This window comes from Python bivittatus, unplaced genomic scaffold (assembly GCF_059951505.1).
Source record: "Python bivittatus isolate LINGU-HERP-01145 unplaced genomic scaffold, Pbiv_v1 ctg000850_np1212, whole genome shotgun sequence".
NCBI classification, from domain to species: Eukaryota; Metazoa; Chordata; class Lepidosauria; order Squamata; family Pythonidae; genus Python; species Python bivittatus.
This window is the reverse complement of record NW_028277112.1, coordinates 14,422,151-14,443,166: the sequence shown is the minus strand read 5'-3', so window position 1 is coordinate 14,443,166 and position 21,016 is coordinate 14,422,151. Positions and strand designations below refer to the sequence as shown.

General features: G+C 37.2%; 1 protein-coding gene across 1 annotated transcript in view; it reads left to right on the top strand.

The window, feature by feature from the left end:
* Positions 1-2,687: 2,687 nt before the first annotated feature.
* ELL2 (elongation factor for RNA polymerase II 2) overlaps positions 2,688-21,016 on the top strand; it is a 43,397-nt gene continuing 25,068 nt past the window's right edge. The window contains exons 1-2 of the mRNA XM_007430927.2: positions 2,688-2,966; positions 11,397-11,444. Coding sequence (XP_007430989.1) covers positions 2,835-2,966; positions 11,397-11,444 — 180 coding nt within the window. The 5' untranslated portion in view covers positions 2,688-2,834. The remainder of the gene's footprint in view (positions 2,967-11,396; positions 11,445-21,016) is intronic.

Genomic DNA, 21,016 nt, shown 5'->3' with positions numbered 1-21,016 from the left:
ATAAATATGTAAAGAATAGTTTCTCTTTTGTTCAGAGGAGGGGTGGCATGCCAGCAGAGTCAAGTTAGGCATTTTCTGATTTTTTGATACACCAAGCCCAAAAGGTTTGCTATCACTGGTCTAGACCATGGCATATGTAAATACTGTATTCATAATTCTTTTCATTATGTTTTCATGGTGTAAGTGAAAATGTCTCTCATCTTTATTATGTACTTTCAATGGAAGGGGAGCTACTATTCTGTGTCAAGCAAAAGCTTGTGAAAGAGTTTAGGCAGAAACAAGGGAATTTAAAATCTTACCCATGTGCTTTATCCTAATTGGGCACCCAAACAGCTTTTATTTCTTGTTAAATTTGCCCCTTGGAAGCCAGAAAGCTAGCCTTTAATCCTCTGCAATCATTTCTTGACTCTCCTCAAAATTGGTGGATGCACAATAATACTACGCAAACAGTAAAATTACATGCAAGTGTGTTTATTTTTAATTATCCTACACCAGTCTTCCCCAAACCTAAGTCCTCCAGATATTTTTTAACAATAGCCATGCTGCCTGGGAATCTGGGGAACTGCAGTTATAATGTATTTCTTATCCAACTTCTGGAAAACAACTTATCCAGTATTAAAACCCCAATGCATAGAGAAGCAGTACTTAATCCTGGAAAACAGGATTATGCAATCAATCTGTTGCAATCAACCACCAAGCAGATCACCACCACCTCCCTTTCTCAGTATATGTATCAAAGGCTGCCATGTTCTAAATTTGTGCCCAATATAGTAGCCAATCTCCGAACAGCAGTAAGGACTTTCATATCAGATTACATTCTTTAGCCAGTAGATTTTCAGTTTTGAAACTAAAAATTGTGTAGAAATATGTGCCATTTTATAGGTATGAATACATAACTTTGGAAACTAAGCTTCCAAAAATATTTTTAAAGGGCATAATAGTAACTTTTTTACACCATTTGAACCTTATTCCAAATAAGAGTTTTTAAGGCAGAATAAGCACATCTCTGTGGGCATTCAACTGTTAAGGATCTTTAAATGGTGGTGTTGTTTTCATTCACTGGCTGTGTTCAATCATTGTCACAAGAAACACAGAGTTTATTTGAGATGCTGTTTCAGTGTGTGGCAAGTGGAAGAAAATCATGCAATATATTAGAACCATAATCCATTCTGGCTTTAAACTAAGCAGAGAAAGGTACACTTTTTGCTTTTGTTTTGAGGAAGATAGCAAGAAATCTATTATTTGTAAGTTAAGTATGAGTTTCTACATGAATTAGCAAGACACAAGATATCAAGGCAGAAAGTAAAAATGCATAGGCGTTTTAAAAAGTGACATTGAAATGATGTAATTTAGGGACTTTAGCAATAGAAACTGGAAAGAGGTACTACTGGTGTTCATTTAGGCTGTAATTCTAAACATACTTTCTGTACTACCCCACAGAACTCAGACCTATCATTTATTTATTAAATACTTGCTTCCCTACTTTTTATCCAAAATAGGTATCTCCAGGAAGTTAACTATAACAAAACAACAAATAAAACAACAGAAATGACAAAAAGGAATAAACAGTGTAAAGATGATGGAATAAGCACTTATATGACAAGTTTGCCGAAGGTTCTTTTAATCAGGTACAAAGACAGACACTGGGCACTATCACAAGTCCACCAGGAAGACTGAGGTTACTTCAGAATAAACAAGTTTAGTAGTGCCAAAGTAATCCAGTTAAGAGCAGAGGGGAGATTGCCACACAACTGTAATGTCTTAACACTTAACCGCCCCCCCACCCAACATGCATATAAATATGATACATGCATGCACCGAGGGAAAGGGTTGTACCTACTGAAAAAGCCAGAGTGAAAGTGCACTCCTAGTTTAGTCATGGCACTTTTGCCTTGCCCCCTACCTACTTTCACCCATGCGAAGCATGTGCACGAGGGAGAGCTCTTATCTTTTTGCAGCAAAGACAGTTTTGTGAAACTTTAAGAACACTTTTATTATCAATTCACAAAAGTTTATGCAATGATACAATTGTTAGATTTTAAGGTGTCACAAGATTTTTTCATTAGGCAAGGGAAGGCTGGACGCACTTAGCTTGCCTAGTCAGGAGCTCAACCGACATCGAGTTCTACGCATGTGTGTGCAGCTACCGCAGACGGGATCGTGGCCCTGAACTCCAGAAAGGAAAAAACACCACACAGAAGTCATTCTTCAGGGATTCAATTTTATATACAGTATTCCTAATCGCATAACCTGTATTGCTGCAAAAGTTGCAGTCCAGGATGGGGAAGGCTGCAAAAGACTTAGAACAATTGATCCCGGCAGAGGAGTCGCAAGCAGGAGGGAGCCCACATAACGCAGGGCTACTCAGACCAAGCGTACATAATGAGTCTACAGGTGACTCAATCCCAAGCGTCAATAATGATATAAACGTGATTAAATACCGTATGAACTGACGTCACCAGGTAGCCCCACCTCCCCCCGCTGACCTCGAGTAAGCCCCTTCGCGCGGAATCGGAAAGAGCGGTGGGTCTGGCGCCTGCGCGTGGGGCGGGTCGTGCGTGCCGCGGCCTGGCTGCGGGCCGAGCGCGTGGGGAAAGGGGGCGGGGCTACTGGGGTGTCGGGGAAGGGGCTGGCGAGGCTGCTGCTGGGCTGAGTGGGCGGGGTGCCGCGGTGGCGGCGGCGGCGGCGGCGGCTGCGCGTTGCCTGGTACGTCAGCGGCAGGATGGCTGTTGCTGCCGAAGTGGCTGTAGCAGCAGCAGCAGCAGCAGCAGCAGCAGCCTCCGGTGGCGGCTTCGCGGCCCCAGCGGTGGCTGTGGGGCGGGAGGTGGCGTAAGATGGCGGCGCTGCGGGAAGGGGGCAGGTATGGCGTGTCCTGCGGCAGAGTCACCCAGGACAATATCACGGTGCTGCATGTCAAGCTGACCGAGACCGCCTTTCGAGCACTGGAGAACTACCAGGGGAGCAAGGTGAGGAGCGCCCCGGCCGCCCTGGCCTTCAGCCACCGGAGGGGGCGACGCTCCGGCTGGACGGGGGTCGGTGACCCTCGGGGGTCTCCCTGAATGTCTCCTAGAGCAGCGCGGAGATTGAGGGCCTTTTTTAAAATCGAGAACTAGCTAATGTAAAGCGGCGATAATATTCCTCCAGAGGCGACGTCTGTCTTGCCTCACCTGATGGGGCTGGAGGGAAGAAATGGTTGGGGGGAAGCAACTCAGGGAGCCACTTTCGATTCTGTTGAAGGGAATGATTCCCTCCGCTTTTCTTTTTCGGGTGCCCGATACCTCCAGAACCTCACTTTTCCTAAAGCAGATGGCACCCAGTCTGTTTCCTCTGTGCTTCTATTTTTCCTTCGATCTCTTTTAAAAAGAAAAGTTTTGCGGGATACAGAATTTCCCGAGCCGCAGCTGCTTTCAGGCAGAAGGATATGAGGGTGGCGCTGCCTGTGGTTGATGCCAATCTTTTAAAAATGGCATTTACCCAAGAAAGTCGCCTTTCTGGGTGTCGGTGCCAGCTTGTACCTCTGGAGCTGGCCGTGACCAGTGCCGGCCGTTCCCAGATGAAACCGATTCTGCTGAGCTGTCATTTATTTATGGGCTTTGCTCTTCTCCCTCTTGCCTGTCGCTGCCATTAAATGTGTGAAAGAGAAAATAGATTGTGGATACATTTTGGGACTAAATTTTCTTTTTGTTTTTCTGAAGCGTGTGAGGTGGCTGAGTTTTTAAATTACAATAGTAACTGTGACAGATTTATTGCACATAATTATAATGCTGTCAGAAATATTAAATCTTCCTGCCATCCCAAACTCCCTCCCCCCCATAGGCTTTTTTCTTGCCCTCTCTCCCTGTCCCCATTAGCAGCTGTGAGAAATCATAATGGGGCCAAACTGTGTAGTTCATTTGAAGTGGCATTAGCAGCTATTCAGTTTTCAGTGTTAATTTGAAAAATAGATTATGTATACAGATGCAATAGCTTCTTATACGAGTATCTGTGGAGCTCTCCACATTTTAAAAAAAATTAGAGATGAGATCAGCAAAAAGTGACCTGTAAGATCTGTGTTAATCTTCTTTTGCAAAAGTAGAAGACAGGAAAGTTGCTGATCTTTTTTCTTATCTTGCTGCAGCTTTCCAGTGGAAACTTGAGCCCTCATTTGTATTTGTTCAAGGCACATTAAAGTTGCTGTGTGTTACCCTCTGCCCCAGCAAGGAGGATTAAGCTCTTATCTGGTATTTTAACATGGAATTTCAAATTAAATTTGCTTCCTTTTCTTTTTGCCTAAGCTCCTTTTGTTACTGGCTTTCTCTGAGTGTTCAGAGAAATCTTGGGGGATTGTTGAATTGCAGAGATTCCAGGAAGAAGAGAAGGTGCTGATCGAACTTTATTCTTCTTTTTATTCTTAAATACTCTAGTCATTTTGTAGTGCCAGCAGGCTTTTCTCCAAAGGGCTTTCCCTTTAAACCCTTCTAAGACCAATAGATAAGCTGAGAACATACCCAAACCAGACAGAATTTAAATAACAGGTTCTTGACAGATGGCAGACTATTCTCCCATTCTCCGCCCTGTTTTCTCTGAGCCCTTCTTCTTGCAGAAAGATGACTCAGACATGGTTTTCTGAGAATTGACCTCTAAATTGTGCCTTTTCGTATGACTAATGGTTGTTTTTCATAATAAGCAGGATAAATCTAAAATAGTGAACAAAATAAGCCTCCTTCAATGACTCTGACTCTTCTGTAGTTGCGTGACTGGCTCAACTTTCTTTCTATCCCCATTCAGCAAACTATAGGCACGCTGGGGTATGCATGGCATAATTACTTAGTACATCAGCTCTTTCCCTTGTTAAGTCTGAGTGGAAATGATTTCTTCTGCCAAACAGTCCTTACAAATCAACTTCAGATTGCAGCTTTAACCATAGCATGTTTGTTGAAGAATTGAAACTGCAAGTTATTCTGTCTTATTTTACCATGAAGCTTGTATTCAAGAACAATACAGTTTCAGAAAGTGCTGCTTGTTGTTAATGTAACCACCACATTCCCCTCCCTTTATTTTTTATTTTTTGGAACTAAGGCAGCTTAGTTAGATTTTTGAACCAAATGTTTAAAGAGGAAAATTAACCCCTAAAGTTTACACCATTACAGATGTTTTTAGTTTTTTCTATTTCAGCTAAATGAAATGTAGAACATAAAAGACCTTTCTTCCTCTGACTTGGAACAAAGCAGTTAATATTTGTATCAGGAAAAATCTAATCTTACTATTACAGTATTGAGCATTTGGTTAGCTTTAAAATGACTATCACTTCATCTGGGATTAAAAATGATTGCCCCCTCAAAATGCCTTTTAACATTTCTATAATCTAAGATATTCTGCACTGTCATACACAAGAAGCTTTTTTTGAAACAGTTTATTTTATAGAAAATAATGTTGACAAAAACTTTTCATGTGAAATACTAAATCTATGTAAAAGTAAAAATTAAATTTTAAACAATATTTTGGAGTCCCATATACAACTATGTATGTTCTGAACTACATTGTTTATCTATTTTTTAAAAATTAACCCTGTTTTAATTATCAAAAATATATCCTAAAGCAGGAAAATAATTTATTTTATCTGAAGCAGTGACATTGGTGCACATTGTAACATGACGATATAAAATGTGTGCTAATCTCAGCTTTTTGCATCATACGGAAAGATAAGTGCAGTTGCCTAGTAAAAGTCAAATAATTAACTTAAAAACAAACTGATATGGATTATATGGAATCTAAAGTATTATAAATTATACTAGGTGTACAGTCTTTTCTATATTGGGGAACAAACTTAATCATATTTCAGTTCTAAAACATATTTCTGAGATTACATATATAAGCCTATGCTACACAATAAAATGTTTATTTCTAATTGTAATAATCAGGAGCCTTAACTAGTTGAGAAACATAAAATGACCAATCTAGTTTCTGCTACCTTGTTTCATAAGATGGCATTAAAAAGTGAGTTTTGCAAGATGTAATATTCAGAGAACTTGTGATGGAAGGGAACTTGCACTCTGTTTGGACAGCTACTTATAGAACTATCAACTAGCTATTAAAAAGACCAATTTGTGAGCAATTGTCAGATTTAGTCTTGCTTGTGTTGAAAAGGTATTCTACATTTTTCCATTGATTGAACTAATTCAGCAGCAAAATATTTCTAACTGAATAACAGAAAGAATGGGAAAAAATCATTCCTATGGTTAAATGCTCTATATAGTAGGAATAAATATAAACTAATTTTATTTATTTATTTTATTACATTTATTATGACCGCCCACTCCAAAAGACTCTTAATACTATTGTAACCAGACATACATATATAGCCATACCCTAATAAATAAATTTAATGATTATTTAAAAGAATGTTAAAGCTTAATGTGTTCCTTAGTTTAATAGGCCTTAGTGCCTGTTATTAATATGGCATATTATATATTGAAGAGGTTTGAGATGTTAACTGAAAGGGTAACATTCAAAATAAATCCAGTCACCTTTAGTATGCTTTATAGTTATATCATAAACAGTATAGAAATTGCAACTTTCACATTATTATTGTCTTACAAGTGGAAAGCATTAGCTGTGAAATGCATGTATCATTTATAGAAGCTGTCAAACTTTTAAACTATGTTGAAATGTGATGTTTGCAATGAGTAGTAAAACAAATTAATATTGTTTTACTACTTTATTTTATAAAGTTTATTTTATATCCATGGCAATCTGTCTTATATTTGACTCTGTATCTTTTCTCAATTAAAAAAAAAGTTTTTAATTTCATTTGAGAATAATGGTGAGGGGAGTACCTCTGTGATCAAACCTTTTCCTGCTGCTAATCTGGGATCAGTCTTGCTATATTAGCATCCAAGCAGACATTAGCATTATTCTAAATGTGATCATTCTCTTGAAGATAAGCCTCAAAATGAATACTGCCAGAATTTGATGAATGTCAAGGCTAACTTTTTATCTTCTCATAATTATCTGGTAGAATTATTGTGGTCAGAACAAAATACATAGCATTTATAATTCTACTAAGAGTCTGATTTTCTATCTTTTATATTGGCACTGATCTGGATTCCACACAGATTTCTGGAGCCAATTTCAGAATTTTGTTTTTGATCTAGGATCCCTAAGCAGTCAGAGACCAAGTTATCTGAAAAACCACTTCATGTAGGTCTTTACCCAGGTATTCAGGATTGCTTTAAATGTCCTATGTGTAAATTTGATTGGCTTATTAGGGGAAGGGAATCACTTTCCCACTGAATATGCATGGCATCAACATCCTACTTTTTAAAATAAGGATGAAATTGTCATTAAAGGCAACAGGTATGCCTTCCAACATTATTTCTGTTTTTCCAGTGTAGGGCAAGCTATTCACTTACTGTGTATCCGTTCTTTCCTCTGCAGCCTTCTATTAATGTTGCTGGCTGTGGCAGGGGCAAGATTGTGTTTACTTTTGATTTCAAGTACGTATGCAAGTGGCTGCTCTTATCGCTGGCTAAGGCAACTCTGCTCAATTTCCACATATGGCCATGATCATTATCCCAGAGCTAGTCAGAACTCAGAAGCTTGCAAGGAACAGGATAGGTGTTCAGTTGCCCCTAGTCAAGTTGGCTGAGGCCTAGAGATTAAGGGAGATTGAAGGGAAGCTTAGATGTCCACAAAGGGGGGGGGAGGAACTATCCCCCCAGATGAATCACAGTATCCATATTCCCAGGGTTTTTTTTTTAAAATTAATCTCTAGCTCTTCTGGAAGTCAGTTTACAAGGCAAAATGCATAATCACCATTCAATCATTTTCCAACAGAAAAGCCTGTTCTATTAATGATTGACATACACTGGCTGGAGAAGGAAGTTCACAGTTAACTTTTTTTTTTAAACTTCCCTTGCGGGAATGGTTTGCTGCCTATGAAAAACAATTTAGAAATCTGGATTTTTGTTTTATTTATTAAATAGAATTATATAGACTTGTGATTGAGCATTAGATTTTCTATCCAAAAACAAAATCTAGGAAAAAAGGCAAATATTTCTAACTCATATCTTTTTTAAAATGATGCTTTTTCTGGGCTTCTAAGGATTTAATAAAAGTATACTACAAATGCATGCAAATAAGTTAGCATTATTTTATAGACATTGCCAAAAGCTGGATGGTGCCTGAAAAACTGAGTTATGGCAGTTCTGCACATAATTCAATATTATTATGCCATTCTTGGAGAGAAGAATAATGTATGACAGCACTGCAATCTACTGCAATGCTGTTAAACAGTTTCCTACTGTTTGTGTGTATACGTGTCTGTGTGCATTTTAGTGAAATGTAGTTAGGCAGAATTGAAATTGATTGAAGTAACAGTGCAGTTTATCAGGGACTCAAAGGGGGGGGTGTCTGTCTGCCTCTGTCTGTACACAGACATACAGTTAAGCAAGACTGCAAGTTCTCTTTTCTCTGTCTTAATGGATGGGGCTGAACTCCTGGTGACTTGGTGGACACGTCCATGTAGCTTAGTTGGCCAAAATACAGAAATCATTTGCTGATGGTTTCTTTCTGGGTATTTTTTCAACTTCCCAATCTAGCCTGCATTCTTGGTATTTCCTGGTGGCCTCCTGTCCAAGTATGAAATAGGCCTGACTGTATAGTACTTATTTCATCAAGACTAGTCGAGATCAGCTAGATATTCCCATCAGCCTGGACTTCTTTTTGTTCATTTTCATATTTCCTTTCAGTATTTTCAGAGTGGTTTAAAATAGCACAATCAAACAGTTTAAAATGTAGTACTAAATAGAGCTGAGGAAAGTGTGTTTGAAAACGCTCCTTTGCATAGTGTATTAGTCTGATTGAAATATCCTTCCTCAGAGGGTTAAAAAAACTGCTTTGATATGGTTACTTCAAAGACTGACTGTGATTGTCTACACATGGGTGTCCACATACAGACAACACTTTTGTTGGTAACTGTACAAACCTAGTACTTACTGTAAAAAGGCTATTTGTCTTGAGATTGGGGGCAGTATGCTCTAAATACCAGTTCAGGGAGAACAATAACAGGAGATAGATATTTCTCATCTGGTTGGCTGCTCTGAGTAAAAAAAATGCTAAGTTTTATGGGCCTTTGCCTGATCTAGTAGGCCTGTTATGTTCTTAAATATGTATGAAATTGAATTGTTAATTTATTAAAATTTGTTGTATAAGCAGTATTTCTTTTTTACATTGAAATTAAAGTTGTGTAGAATAAGATTAAGATATAGGTAATACAGTATCTCTTTCATATGAGTTCACACATCTTGATATTTTAGCTATTTATGAAAGTGAGTCTGCATTGTTTCGGGTTATTGCTAAATATATGTGGAATTAGCCTTTTTCTGATATAGCAAGAGAACCGAGTCTTTAGTGTGGGTACTGGGAACATTTTTATGGCCAGGAGCACCCTTTTAAAATGCAGAAGGTATGGCTGTGATGCCATTAGCAGTAGAACTGACATTTTCTGCCCAGTAAGGTAGAGAAGGTTTAAATGCATACTGTAATTGCGGTGTTAAGCTTAACAAATGTTCACAAACATATATACACACATTATATCAATGATTTGATTTTGTCATCAAATTTCAGCCACACAATCCTGGGAATTTTGGAGCTGCAGAAATGAGGCTGAGGGCTGTGTGCAGTCACAGGTTGCCCACCCCTGTTTTGTTATCCCAATTCAACTCTCTACTGACACAGTTACAGAAAGAAGTTGGAAGGATTCAAATACATTTTATGAAGTTAGTTTTCTATAATAAACTAGTTAAAGGTTAGAGTTTTAATAGTTTGCTGTAATTGAAAATCAAACCAACATTTTCTAGTGTTGCCCTTGAAGCCAAGCCAGATGAAAGTAAGTTTTGGCTCATATATTCAGCACTGAACTATGATTTAGCATTATATACAGTATAAAGTCAACATTTAAGTAATGAAGCCCTTAATATCCATTGCTTATCTGTGTCAGAGATTTAAGTTGCTTGAGTTAAATTCTAGAAATTGTCCTTTTTGTGTGGAGGAGGGGTTGAAGAGCAGCAGATAGCTTGTAAGTTTGCAGTTGAGGAGAGGAGGTACAAATATGAACACTGATACTATCTTTTTAAAGTAAACTTCTTATAATTGACCTTTCTAATAAATTAGTTTATCAAACCAGAACATAAAATACTTCATTTTTTACAGCTGTTGAATTATTATTTATTGAGGTGCTGTGGAGTACTTTTTTAAAAGGAATAGCTAAATTGGTAAATCGGTTTTAGTTATTAGGGCTATATAAATCCTTCAGAAGAGGTGTTCAGAATGCATAGCAGTACATGCAAAGCATTTTTTTAAACTGTTAAGCTGTATTTTTTTTCCAGATTCACACAGCTAACATTTTGCCTAGCAAAGCAACTATGCACGTGGAGACAGCCAGGAGTAGCTTTTAAAACTGCTGCGGGAACCTGGAAAAAGATACAGCTGCCTTAACATTTTGAGAAGAGGTGCTTCGTACACCCTCCCAAGTGTTTCTAAGCATCTTTTGAAAGATTTGCATTGCCATAATTGTTGTCAAAACCCAGTTAAAATAAGTATGTTTCTTTGTCTTTAATATATTTCATTAATATAAAAGGCAGCAGAAAAAAACAATTTTGAACAGAGGTATAGTATGTGGAAATTATTTGCTCTTTTGGCTAAGCTTTCTGTTAACAAAAATTATGGTTTAGGAGGGACAAATAAATTATTTAACAATTAGACATCACTGTTTTGTCGTTTTCTGCATTGCGTGCAGAGCATGACTTTTAGCATTTTCATAATAAAGCCATTCATTAAATTTTATTATATTCATATAATTTCTAGGGGTTCAGTTCACAGTTATCGGTTTCCTTTTACAACAATTTAGGTAACGGATACTGTATATCTAGGTAGGTAATTAGAAAGAGAGACAGGTATCTAGAACAGTTTAACAAACCATTTACTATCTTACTATCTTTACTATTTTAAATGCTATTCATTGTGTATTACAAAATTAATGATATATTGTGTGTCTAGCAGCTATTCAAATAGATTCTGAATTAGTTAATATTAATAGCAAATCAGGTAAGGTTCTTCTTGTCTTTTAATGAGGTCTAAACCTTTTACATTCAAACCGAATGAATTAAATTTTATTTGTTTTGCATCAGTACAGTACTGTATTTCTATTTTAACTAGAAATACAGGTAATGGTATTTCAGAGATTAGTTCAGTATCTGCTAAATTCTAGTAATATTACAAATTATTTTAGTATAATTTCTTATGCAGCCTCTTTAACAGCATACTTCTAGATGTATATAGTTATACAATCCTTTACAACGTTTTGTTAAAATACTTTTTACATTAAGTTTTGTAATTATCTTTTTTTTTTCCTTTAGAATTTAATTCCTTCTCGACCTTCAATACAATTTCAGGGGCTCCAAGGGGTATGTATCTTTTTTTTAAAAAGTTACCTAGCTATAATTAGAGCAGATTATACTAAGTAATGAGGAGCTATATCTGTTTTAAATTATTTTATGCATTGAATAAGCTATGCATACACATTGTACATTTGAATATATTTCCTGTTGTATAATCTTATTGTGATCAATTGATAAGTACATCATTTTTTATTTATTTATTTATTTATTTATTTATTTATTTGATTTACATCTGAATTTTATCCAACTCAAGGCAGTGTACATAATGCTCCCTTCTCCTCTTTTTCCCCCAAGAACCCTGTGAGGTGGGTTGGGTTAAGACAGTGTGACTGGCCCAAAGTTAAACTAAAACTCACAGACACCTGGTTTCTAATCCAGCACCTTTTCTAACACTGGAGAAATAAAATGGCTTTTTATTCTGTTAGAGATGCTCACTTTATTTATTACCATCTAGTTTCAAGTGAATATTTTGTTACCTTGGCAATTTCTTGTTCTTGTTATCTTGGCAATTTTTAATTGATTTTGAATGAAAATAGTTCGTAAGTTATTTTAATAATCTGGAGGCAGAGTGACATTGAAAATTTTAAAATAAATTCAGCAAAATTTTCTGGAAGTTTCACTATGTAATTATTTCTGATAATTGCTGGATATATCATTTAATACTGACTTTTAACATTTACTGTTTACACCTGCTTATGCTACTTCTTTTAAAGAGTAGTTATAGTAGGGTGTCACTTGAAATATTAGTCAGTTGGACTGTGTTAAAAAAAAATACATGTCATGTTTCTCGTGCTATTACGTGTATGAACATTTTTATCAGTCAGATTACTTATTTTTTGGCAAATATTTAGATATTTAGGAGAAAGAAGCCAGTCATTAAATTAGTTTTCCTCAATATTTGACATAAATTTTCCAGCAGCATGTACTCTAGATATATATGTGACCAAATTCTTTTTGTATTTATTCTTTATTTATTTATTAAATTTGTATGCCACCCATCTCCCCCAGTACTTGTTTGTTTCTGTTGTATTGCTGGGAAATCTTATCTTGTGGGATCATTGGAAGTTTTCTTCCTGTACACTTCTCCCTGACTCCCTCCCTGCCTCCCTCCCAAATATGAACTGAAGTAATACTCAAAATAGAATATAGACTGTGACCAAAATTATGTGAGGACAGTTGTACTTGCATATTGTATAATGTATGGGGATTTTAAGAGGTCCTTCTCATTCTTTTCTTTTTGTCACTTTTTTAAAAACTAGTACTCATGAGTAAAATATCATAAAATACAACATGTAAGGATATTCATGTTATGTATAGGTGTCTATAAATATCAGGTGTATACATATAATGCCTACCTGGTTATCCATTTGCTATCTATCTACCTCTTAACTACCTGAATTTTCTTAAATCTTTTTGGAAATATGGAATAGAAGATGAATAGCTTTTTTCTATCAGGGCAAGACATTTTGAAGGAGAAAAATAAATAAAGTCAAAAGCAAAATACATACAGCACACACATATGCAAAATATCCTTTATTCATGAATTTGCTTTTAATACCAATAACTAAATTTCACATGTATTTTATTCCCAAAACAGATCCGAGTTATTTAATGCCTGCATGGAATTATACTATCAAAGCATTTTGGGAGTTTTCATGTACTGGCTTTTAGAGCTGTACAGTGCTTTATATTAGATTTCAAAAAGATGATTTAAAAGGCAGAGGGGTGTGAGCGTAACACCTGTCTGCAACACTTTAAAGTAGCTGTGTTGTTTCCCAATATCATGTGGTAATTAAAGAGGGCACTTTTATGGTTCTGGGAAAGGATGCAGATGTTTTAAAGAATTATAGACAACTCTTATGATTATTCTTCTATTTCTTCTGAAACATCTCCAAATTATTTCTAAGTAGCTACACAGCTCTGTTGACCTGGACTGTATAATTAATAAGCGTATTGTCTAAATACCCTCATAGTTAGTATTCTTATTAGATCTGTTAGAGACCGATTAATCTGTTTCAAGGACTAGATTTAATATTGCAGAAATAGCTTTTCATGCCCCAGATTGGTCTGGTGATAGCTCATTCTAGTAGTTCCTGGTTCCAGAGTGTGATTTGGGGAAACATTCTCCCATCGTCTAACATGAGAAAGTGATAAAGTATCTATCTCTTTTTGACTTTTTCAGTGAACTAGGAAAAAAAAATCCCAAAACTATTATGTGGGGATAGACAGTGCCAAAATTCATGGAAATCAGCATAGACTGTTTTATTGTGTGTATGATATATGTATTTAAAATACAATTGATTAAATTGTTAAAGTGTTTTGTATGTGATGAAATTCTCAAGATAACTAGATGTTTATGAGGAGATGAAGTTTGCCATGTTTCATAGAAATCAATGTGAGGAAGGGTTGAGTTACACACCCTTTTGACCATAGAAACTCTTGTTCAGACCACTTCTTCAATATTCATATCCCTCTAATCCTTTGCACCCATAATTTGATTTTCAGCCCTACCCTGCCCATCCTTGATCTGCCTGGCCCAAAAAATTGCAACCAAGGTGGCTCTTACCAGTACCAAATATTAGCTGCTTAATTTTAGAGCAGAATAGATCAAGTCTTGTGCATGACAAAAGTCAAACATATAACATGATGCAGCAGAATATAAATAAGTGGGCCAAAAGGGAAAGAGGTAACCCTGCACTAGTATACTAAACTATATACCATTCAGTAGAACCAAAATTGAATGGGGCTTCCCCTTACGAAAATAAATGATATGACGAAAATAGGCATGTAAAAAGATGTCTTTCATATAGAAAAACTAGTTAAAATAATTCATTATTTCAGTGGGGCTAGAGTGTGAGAATAAAGTGGAAAATCCCTCCCCCCCTTCTCCTCATCACTTGTCCAAAAGGCTGCAATAGATGTAATCAGTGGTGGATTGATCAGAGTTTTCAGTATGAGCTATGAATCCATTATTTCCCCCATCCTATCAAGTCCTTTCACAATCAAGTTTCATTGTTTTAATTAAAAAAAATCTTTTCAGTGTCACCCAAATCAATATATTGGGGAATCAATATATTCCAAGCTCTGGAAAGTCCTTTGAATTAGAACAAAGTAGGTTGCTGGATCTTTCTGCCCCAAATTTGTCAAAAGTTTGTCTGTTTTTTTGTTTTTGTTTAGATTTTTTATCTTGCCTTTATTATTTTTATAAATAACTCAAAGAGGTGAACATTCCTAGTACTCCTTCCTCCTCCCCTTTTCCCCACAACAACCCTGTGTAGTGAGTTACAGTGGGGCAAAAAAGTATTTAGTCAGCCACCAATTGTGCAAGTTCTCCCACTTAAAAAGATGAGAGAGGCCTGTAATTTTCATCATAGGTATACCTCAACTATGAGAGACAAAATGGGGGGGGGGGGGAATCCAGAAAATCACATTGTCTGATTTTTAAAGAATTTATTTGCAAATCATGGTGGAAAATAAGTATTTGGTCACCTACAAACAAGCAAGATGTCTGGCTCTCACAGACCTGTAACTACTTCTTTAAGAGGCTCCTCTGTCCTCCACTCGTTACCTGTAGTAATGGCACCTGTTTGACCTTGTTATCAGTATAAAAGATACCTGTCCCCAACCTCAAACAGTCACACTCCAAACTCCACTATGGCCAAGACCAAAGAGCTGTCGAAGGACACCAGAAACAAAATTGTAGACCTGCACCAGGCTGGGAAGACTGAATCTGCAATAGGCAAGCAGGTTGGTGTGAAGAAATCAACTGTGGGAGCAATAATTAGAAAATGGAAGACATATAAGACCACTGATAATCTCCCTCGATCTGGGGCTCCACGCAAGATCTCACCCTGTGGGGTCAAAATGATCACAAAAACAGTGAGCAAAAATCCCAGAACCACACGGGGGGACCTAGTGAATGACCTGCAGAGAGCTGGGACCAAAGTAACAAAGGCTACCATCAGTAACACACTATGCCGCCAGGGACTCAAATCCTGCAGTGCCAGACGTGTCCCCCTGCTTAAGCCAGTACGCGTCCGGGCCCGTCTGAAGTTTGCTAGAGAGCATTTGGATGATCCAGAAGAGGATTGGGAGAATGTCATATGGTCAGATGAAACCAAAGTAGAACGTTTTGGTCTAAACTCGTTGTGTTTGGAGGAGAGAGAATGCTGAGTTGCATCCAAAGAACACCATACCTACTGTGAAGCATGGGGGTGGAAACATCATGCTTCGGGGCTGTTTACTGCAAAGGGACCAGGACGACTGATCCGTGTAAAGGAAAGAATGAATGGGGCCATGTATCGTGAGATTTTGAGTGAACACCTCCTTCCATCAGCAAGGGCATTGAAGATGAAACATTGGCTGGGTCTTTCAGCATGACAATGATCCCAAACACATCGCCCGGGCAACGAAGGAGTGGCTTCGTAAGAAGCATTTCAAGGTCCTGGAGTGGCCTAGCCAGTCTCCAGATCTCAACCCCATGGAAAACCTTTGGAGGGAGTTGAAAGTCCATGTTGCCCAGCAACAGCCCCAAAACATCACTGCTCTAGAGGAGATCTGCATGGAGGAATGGGCCAAAATACCAGCAACAGTGTGTGAAAACCTTGTGAAGACTTACAGAAAACATTTGACCTCTGGCATTGCCAACAAAGGATATATAACAAAGTATTGAGATGAACTTTTGATATTGACCAAATACTTATTTTCCACCTTGATTTGCAAATAAATTCTTTAAAAATCAGACAATGTGATTTTCTGGATTCCCCCCCATTTTGTCTCTCATAGTTGAGGTATACCTATGATGAAAATTACAGGCCTTTCTCATCTTTTTAAGTGGGAGAACTTGCACAATTGGTGGCTGACTAAATACTTTTTTGCCCCACTGTAGGTTGAGAGAGAGTGACTGGCCCAAAGTCACCCAGCTGGCTTTCATGTCTAAGGTGGGACTAGAACTCACAGTCTCCTGGTTTCTAGCCTGGTGCCCTAATCACTACACCAAACTGGCTCTCAGTATACATGATCACAAGTTTCCATGGTTTGGGATTCACCCAAAAAAAGAGCATGATCATAATTCTTATTCCAAACTAGTACCACTGTTAAGTGATGGGAAAGAGCAAAATGAAATCAAATACCAGGATAAGATGTGAGAAATATTTAATGGGCATGCTTATTAAAATTCAAGACATTGTAATGTAAGTTCTAATCTGCAAAGCATCTTTTCGGTTAATGAGTTTTCAATAGCTAAGTGGTTTTCTCTGATTTCCAAAGCTGCTACTACAGTTGGAATCATATGGTTCATAATTTAAGGTCTGCTATAGGATGTTCAGATGTTATTTATCGTATTTTTCCGACTATAAGATGATACTTTTTTCTAAAATCCTTACCCTAAAAATTGAAGGGCATCTTATTCAAGGAAGTCAGCCGAGAATCGCGCGGTTGCAAAACTGCCCATACTTTGTTTCTGCAGAGAGGCTTCCTCCTATTGCTAGCCTCCAATCACGAGTGAAATAGCTTGTCTCCCAAACAGACTTCCTCCAATCACGAGCCTGATGTAACTGACGTCAGCTGATGCTGAACAAACCAATTAGAAGAAGGCTGTTTGCAGAGACAAGCTATCGGCAGTTTCACTCGTGCTTGAATGTAATCAGTTATGCAAAAGAGCCTGGAAATAGAGCTGCAGATAGACGGTTTGGACCTCCTCCCACCGAGTGTATCAGGTAAATGTTAACTAATTACTAAATAAAAATGTGTTCTGCACTATCTTTAAAATATTGATTTCTTAATTTTGGGTTGGAAAAGTGGGGGTCGTCTTGTACATGGGGGCGTCTTATTGTCGGAAAAATACGGTATATAATGGATACTGAGAAAGGCAATATAGAATTGTAATCCATATTGATAATTTGTTAAAACTTGGCTTTTTTGTTAGCCACTTTTTAGAGCATTGTGGGAGGGGGAATCTTTTTTTGCTCCTATTTATTTATTGAGCCTAAAAATGAAGCGCTGTACTTTCATTCCTATTTGTGAATCCAAGTTATTGTTTAACCACAGTTGTACATTGATCAGTCATTAAGTGAGCAGATCATATTAGTCCTGTCTTCCCTATTACCAATAGATTCACCAATAATTTGTTTGCAAAGATTAGGTTGTAAAGTAACAGTTATTTAATCTTTAGCATCTTGTTAGTCTAAGGACTTTTAGAATTTTATCTATTCACATGTTAAATTTCAGTGCCTTATTTTTATAAATAAGTTCAAACTGCAGCTACTCTGTTCTTGCTAAATGGTTTGTTAGTGCTGGATTGGTCTGTTGATATCCATGTATCAAATCTGGAACCATACTGTGCTGTCAGTGATAATCATATGGGAATATATTTAGTTTTTACTGCTATTTCAACTGTAGCTATTCTTTTTCTTGTGTCTAATAGAATAATAAAGGGTGATATCTATAACTGCACATAATGCTGTCCTGAGAACATTTCTGTACGGAAACTTTTGGAGAATATATTTATACCAGGCTATTTCCTTCTTTGTGTGTGCAAACATTCACACACACACACACACACACACACACACCACTCATGATAGCTGCTTATCTTAGGAGCAGCAGTAACAGTTTCTCAGGTAGGCTTTTCTCGATGTTACCTGGAAATACTAAAGATGGGAGTTTTTCTTTTATGTATATAAAGCATGTTCTATATTACTGAGGAAAAGCCTGTCCCCATATAAATAGATTATCTCCCCCTCCCAGTTCTATGTATAGAAGCCAACTACATAGACTGGCAGTCATTTCTTACTTGAACTCTGGCAGTTGGACAAAACGTTCAGTACACTGAATGTGGTAGGCTAGCTTAAGGGTGCAGATCAGGCTTGTGAAATTGCTTACCTCAGCCTACTCCTTATCATTTGCCTTCTCTGAGACAACTATTTCATATGGGTTTCATGAACAATGCTATCTTACACCCATTCAATTCTTGTTAAATAAACTATGAAGTAACATACAGGGCATGTTCTTGTCTCTCAGCAATATACTTGGGTGATGGCTGCCAATTACTCTTGGTTGACTCTTACTTTGACTATAGGAGTGGTTTTAGATTAGAAAAATGTGTTGGCCTCCTTGTGGAATAATTTATACTGAACAGAGGAGCAACACATTTGATATTTTTTTTAAAAAATCATGATATCCTTCTGGATGGACTTTTCGAGCTGGGTATTGGGGGCATTGCTTAGTGGTACTTATCCACATATTTGAAAGGATGGGTTATGGAGGGTGGTGTAGGAGTAACAGCTTTGGCTTGGATTCTCTGTGTGACTTGAATTTATCTAGAGATCTGATATAAGATACCATATTAGGTTATCAACCAACTTAATTTCTTCTGTGGGTATGAGTGCCAGTACTTAAGCATAATAATGTCTGGATGAGAAGTAATAAGAGGCCCTGGCAACAGTGCCTCACATTCTCATCCTCTCTCGGATTTCACCAATAAATTGCAAATGGGCTGCCTTTGAAGACTATAGTACTCAGAAGTTGCAGTTAATACAAAATGCAGTAGTCCTCTTTTTGGCAGGTGAGAAATGCTGCTCAAAAATAACACTGATGCTTTGGGCTCTGCACTGGTTGCCAGTAGGCTTCTGGATATAAATCACAATGCTGGTTTTAACCTATAAAGCTGTATATGGTTTGACATATTTGTACCAATAGAATGGTCTCTTTCAAAATGTTTCTTTCCATTCAGTACAACATCCTAAGTAGGAATGTTCAGGGTTCCTCCCTTATGGGGGAGACACCTCTGCTTTTCAGCTGTGGCACCAGCCCTTTGGAATAGCCTTTCACTAGAGATCCAGATGGCACCTTTGATTCTTAGCGTTAGGGAAGCTGTAAAAATGGAGCTATTTGGAAAGGATTTGGGGAATTAAGTTCTTCTTTGGGAGGCCTAATAATATTTTTCTTGATCATAGTTTTTACTGTAATACCAATTTTATGGTTATTAATGTATTCCTTATTAATTATGTTATAGTTGCCAGTATTGTCTGATAATTGTTTGTTTTTTAAGTGTAAATGCTATGATTATTTCTAAATAAATAAATTGAATCTCAGCCTAGAAGAAAGATTCTGTTGATGGATGGTTCACACAAATAATAATCATGTCATTATAAAGACCATTGCATTCCTTTTAATGCAAGTAAGATAGAATGAATGAATGAATGAATGAATATACACACACACACACACACACACACACATGCATACATACAGATTGGTCACATCAAACAAGTGCTTTATCAACTTCACTGAATGTCAGTAGATGTCCAGATCCAATTCAAAATGTTTTTTTTTTAATATCATTAAAATCTTAACAGTTGGGTAAGACTAGGTTACATCAAAGATCACGTACCTACTTCCAAAATCATACTGATAAGTTTTTGCAAGTTGGTACCATGAAGAGGGCCTTCTTACTGGTAGCACCTGGTTGCAAAATGCCTTTCCCAAACTTGCTTGGTGATTTCTGTTATTTTGCCAAATCTTTTTATTTTCCCATGCCTTTGAATCATTCACTTTGGAGTTTTGAACACTAGTGAAATTATTTTTTTATTTATTTTATTACTCTCTCTGCTATTGAGTTAGTGTAACACTAAATTCTATCATTTGTAATGTTATTTTTATATATAACTTCCTTTCTCCTTTGGTTTCAGTAATTTCATAAGCTGTTGCAAAGATGCTCTAAATGTTAGAAACAGCTTTTGATGTTGGCATATTATACATATAGCCCTTTAGAACCCATATTTCAGGTGTACATGTGATATTTGAGGCAAAAATATAACTGAGGTGGGTCTGAATAAAATAGTTTTCCCTGTTACACAAAACAGCACCTATAGGGACTCTAGGCTTCCTTTTCTCAGGTCTTGCCTTATTTTACTGCTAGAAGCCAGGATTTTGCACAGATTTCCCACAAAGCTATTATTAGGTAGACTGATTTGAGATATTGTTATCTTTTGTCTTAGCAGCTTGTTTCTTCCTGTGGCATGGTATTCTCACACATGGAAGAAATTTTCAGTGTTTATTTACACTTTTTTTGAGTATTACTTGACAGTCCTAAAATACCTGCACTATATAGGTAGTCCTCACTTACCAACCGCAGTTGGAACTGGCAACTCCATCACTAAGTGATGCAGTTTTTAAGTAAAATGTCACATGACCACGCTGACTTACAACATTAGTTCCAGCTGCAGTAATTTAGTGAATCACTGCAGGTTGTTAAGCACAACATCAATGACTGTGTCTTCCCCATTGACTTTGCTTGTCCAAAGCCAGCTGTGAAGGTTGCAAGTGGCAATCACAGAATGCTGCAACTGTCATAAGTGCATGCCAGTTGCCAGGCACCCGAATCGCAATCACATGACTGTGGGGACAATGCAACAGCCACAACTTCGAGGACTGGTCATAAGTCGCTCTGCAGTGAGATGGGCAGTGACAAATTTGAAATATAAATAAAAATAAGTCTCTTTTTTCAGCGCCATCATAACTTCGAATGATCACTGAACAGGTCTTTGGTAAGCGAGGACTATCTGTACTACAGTACA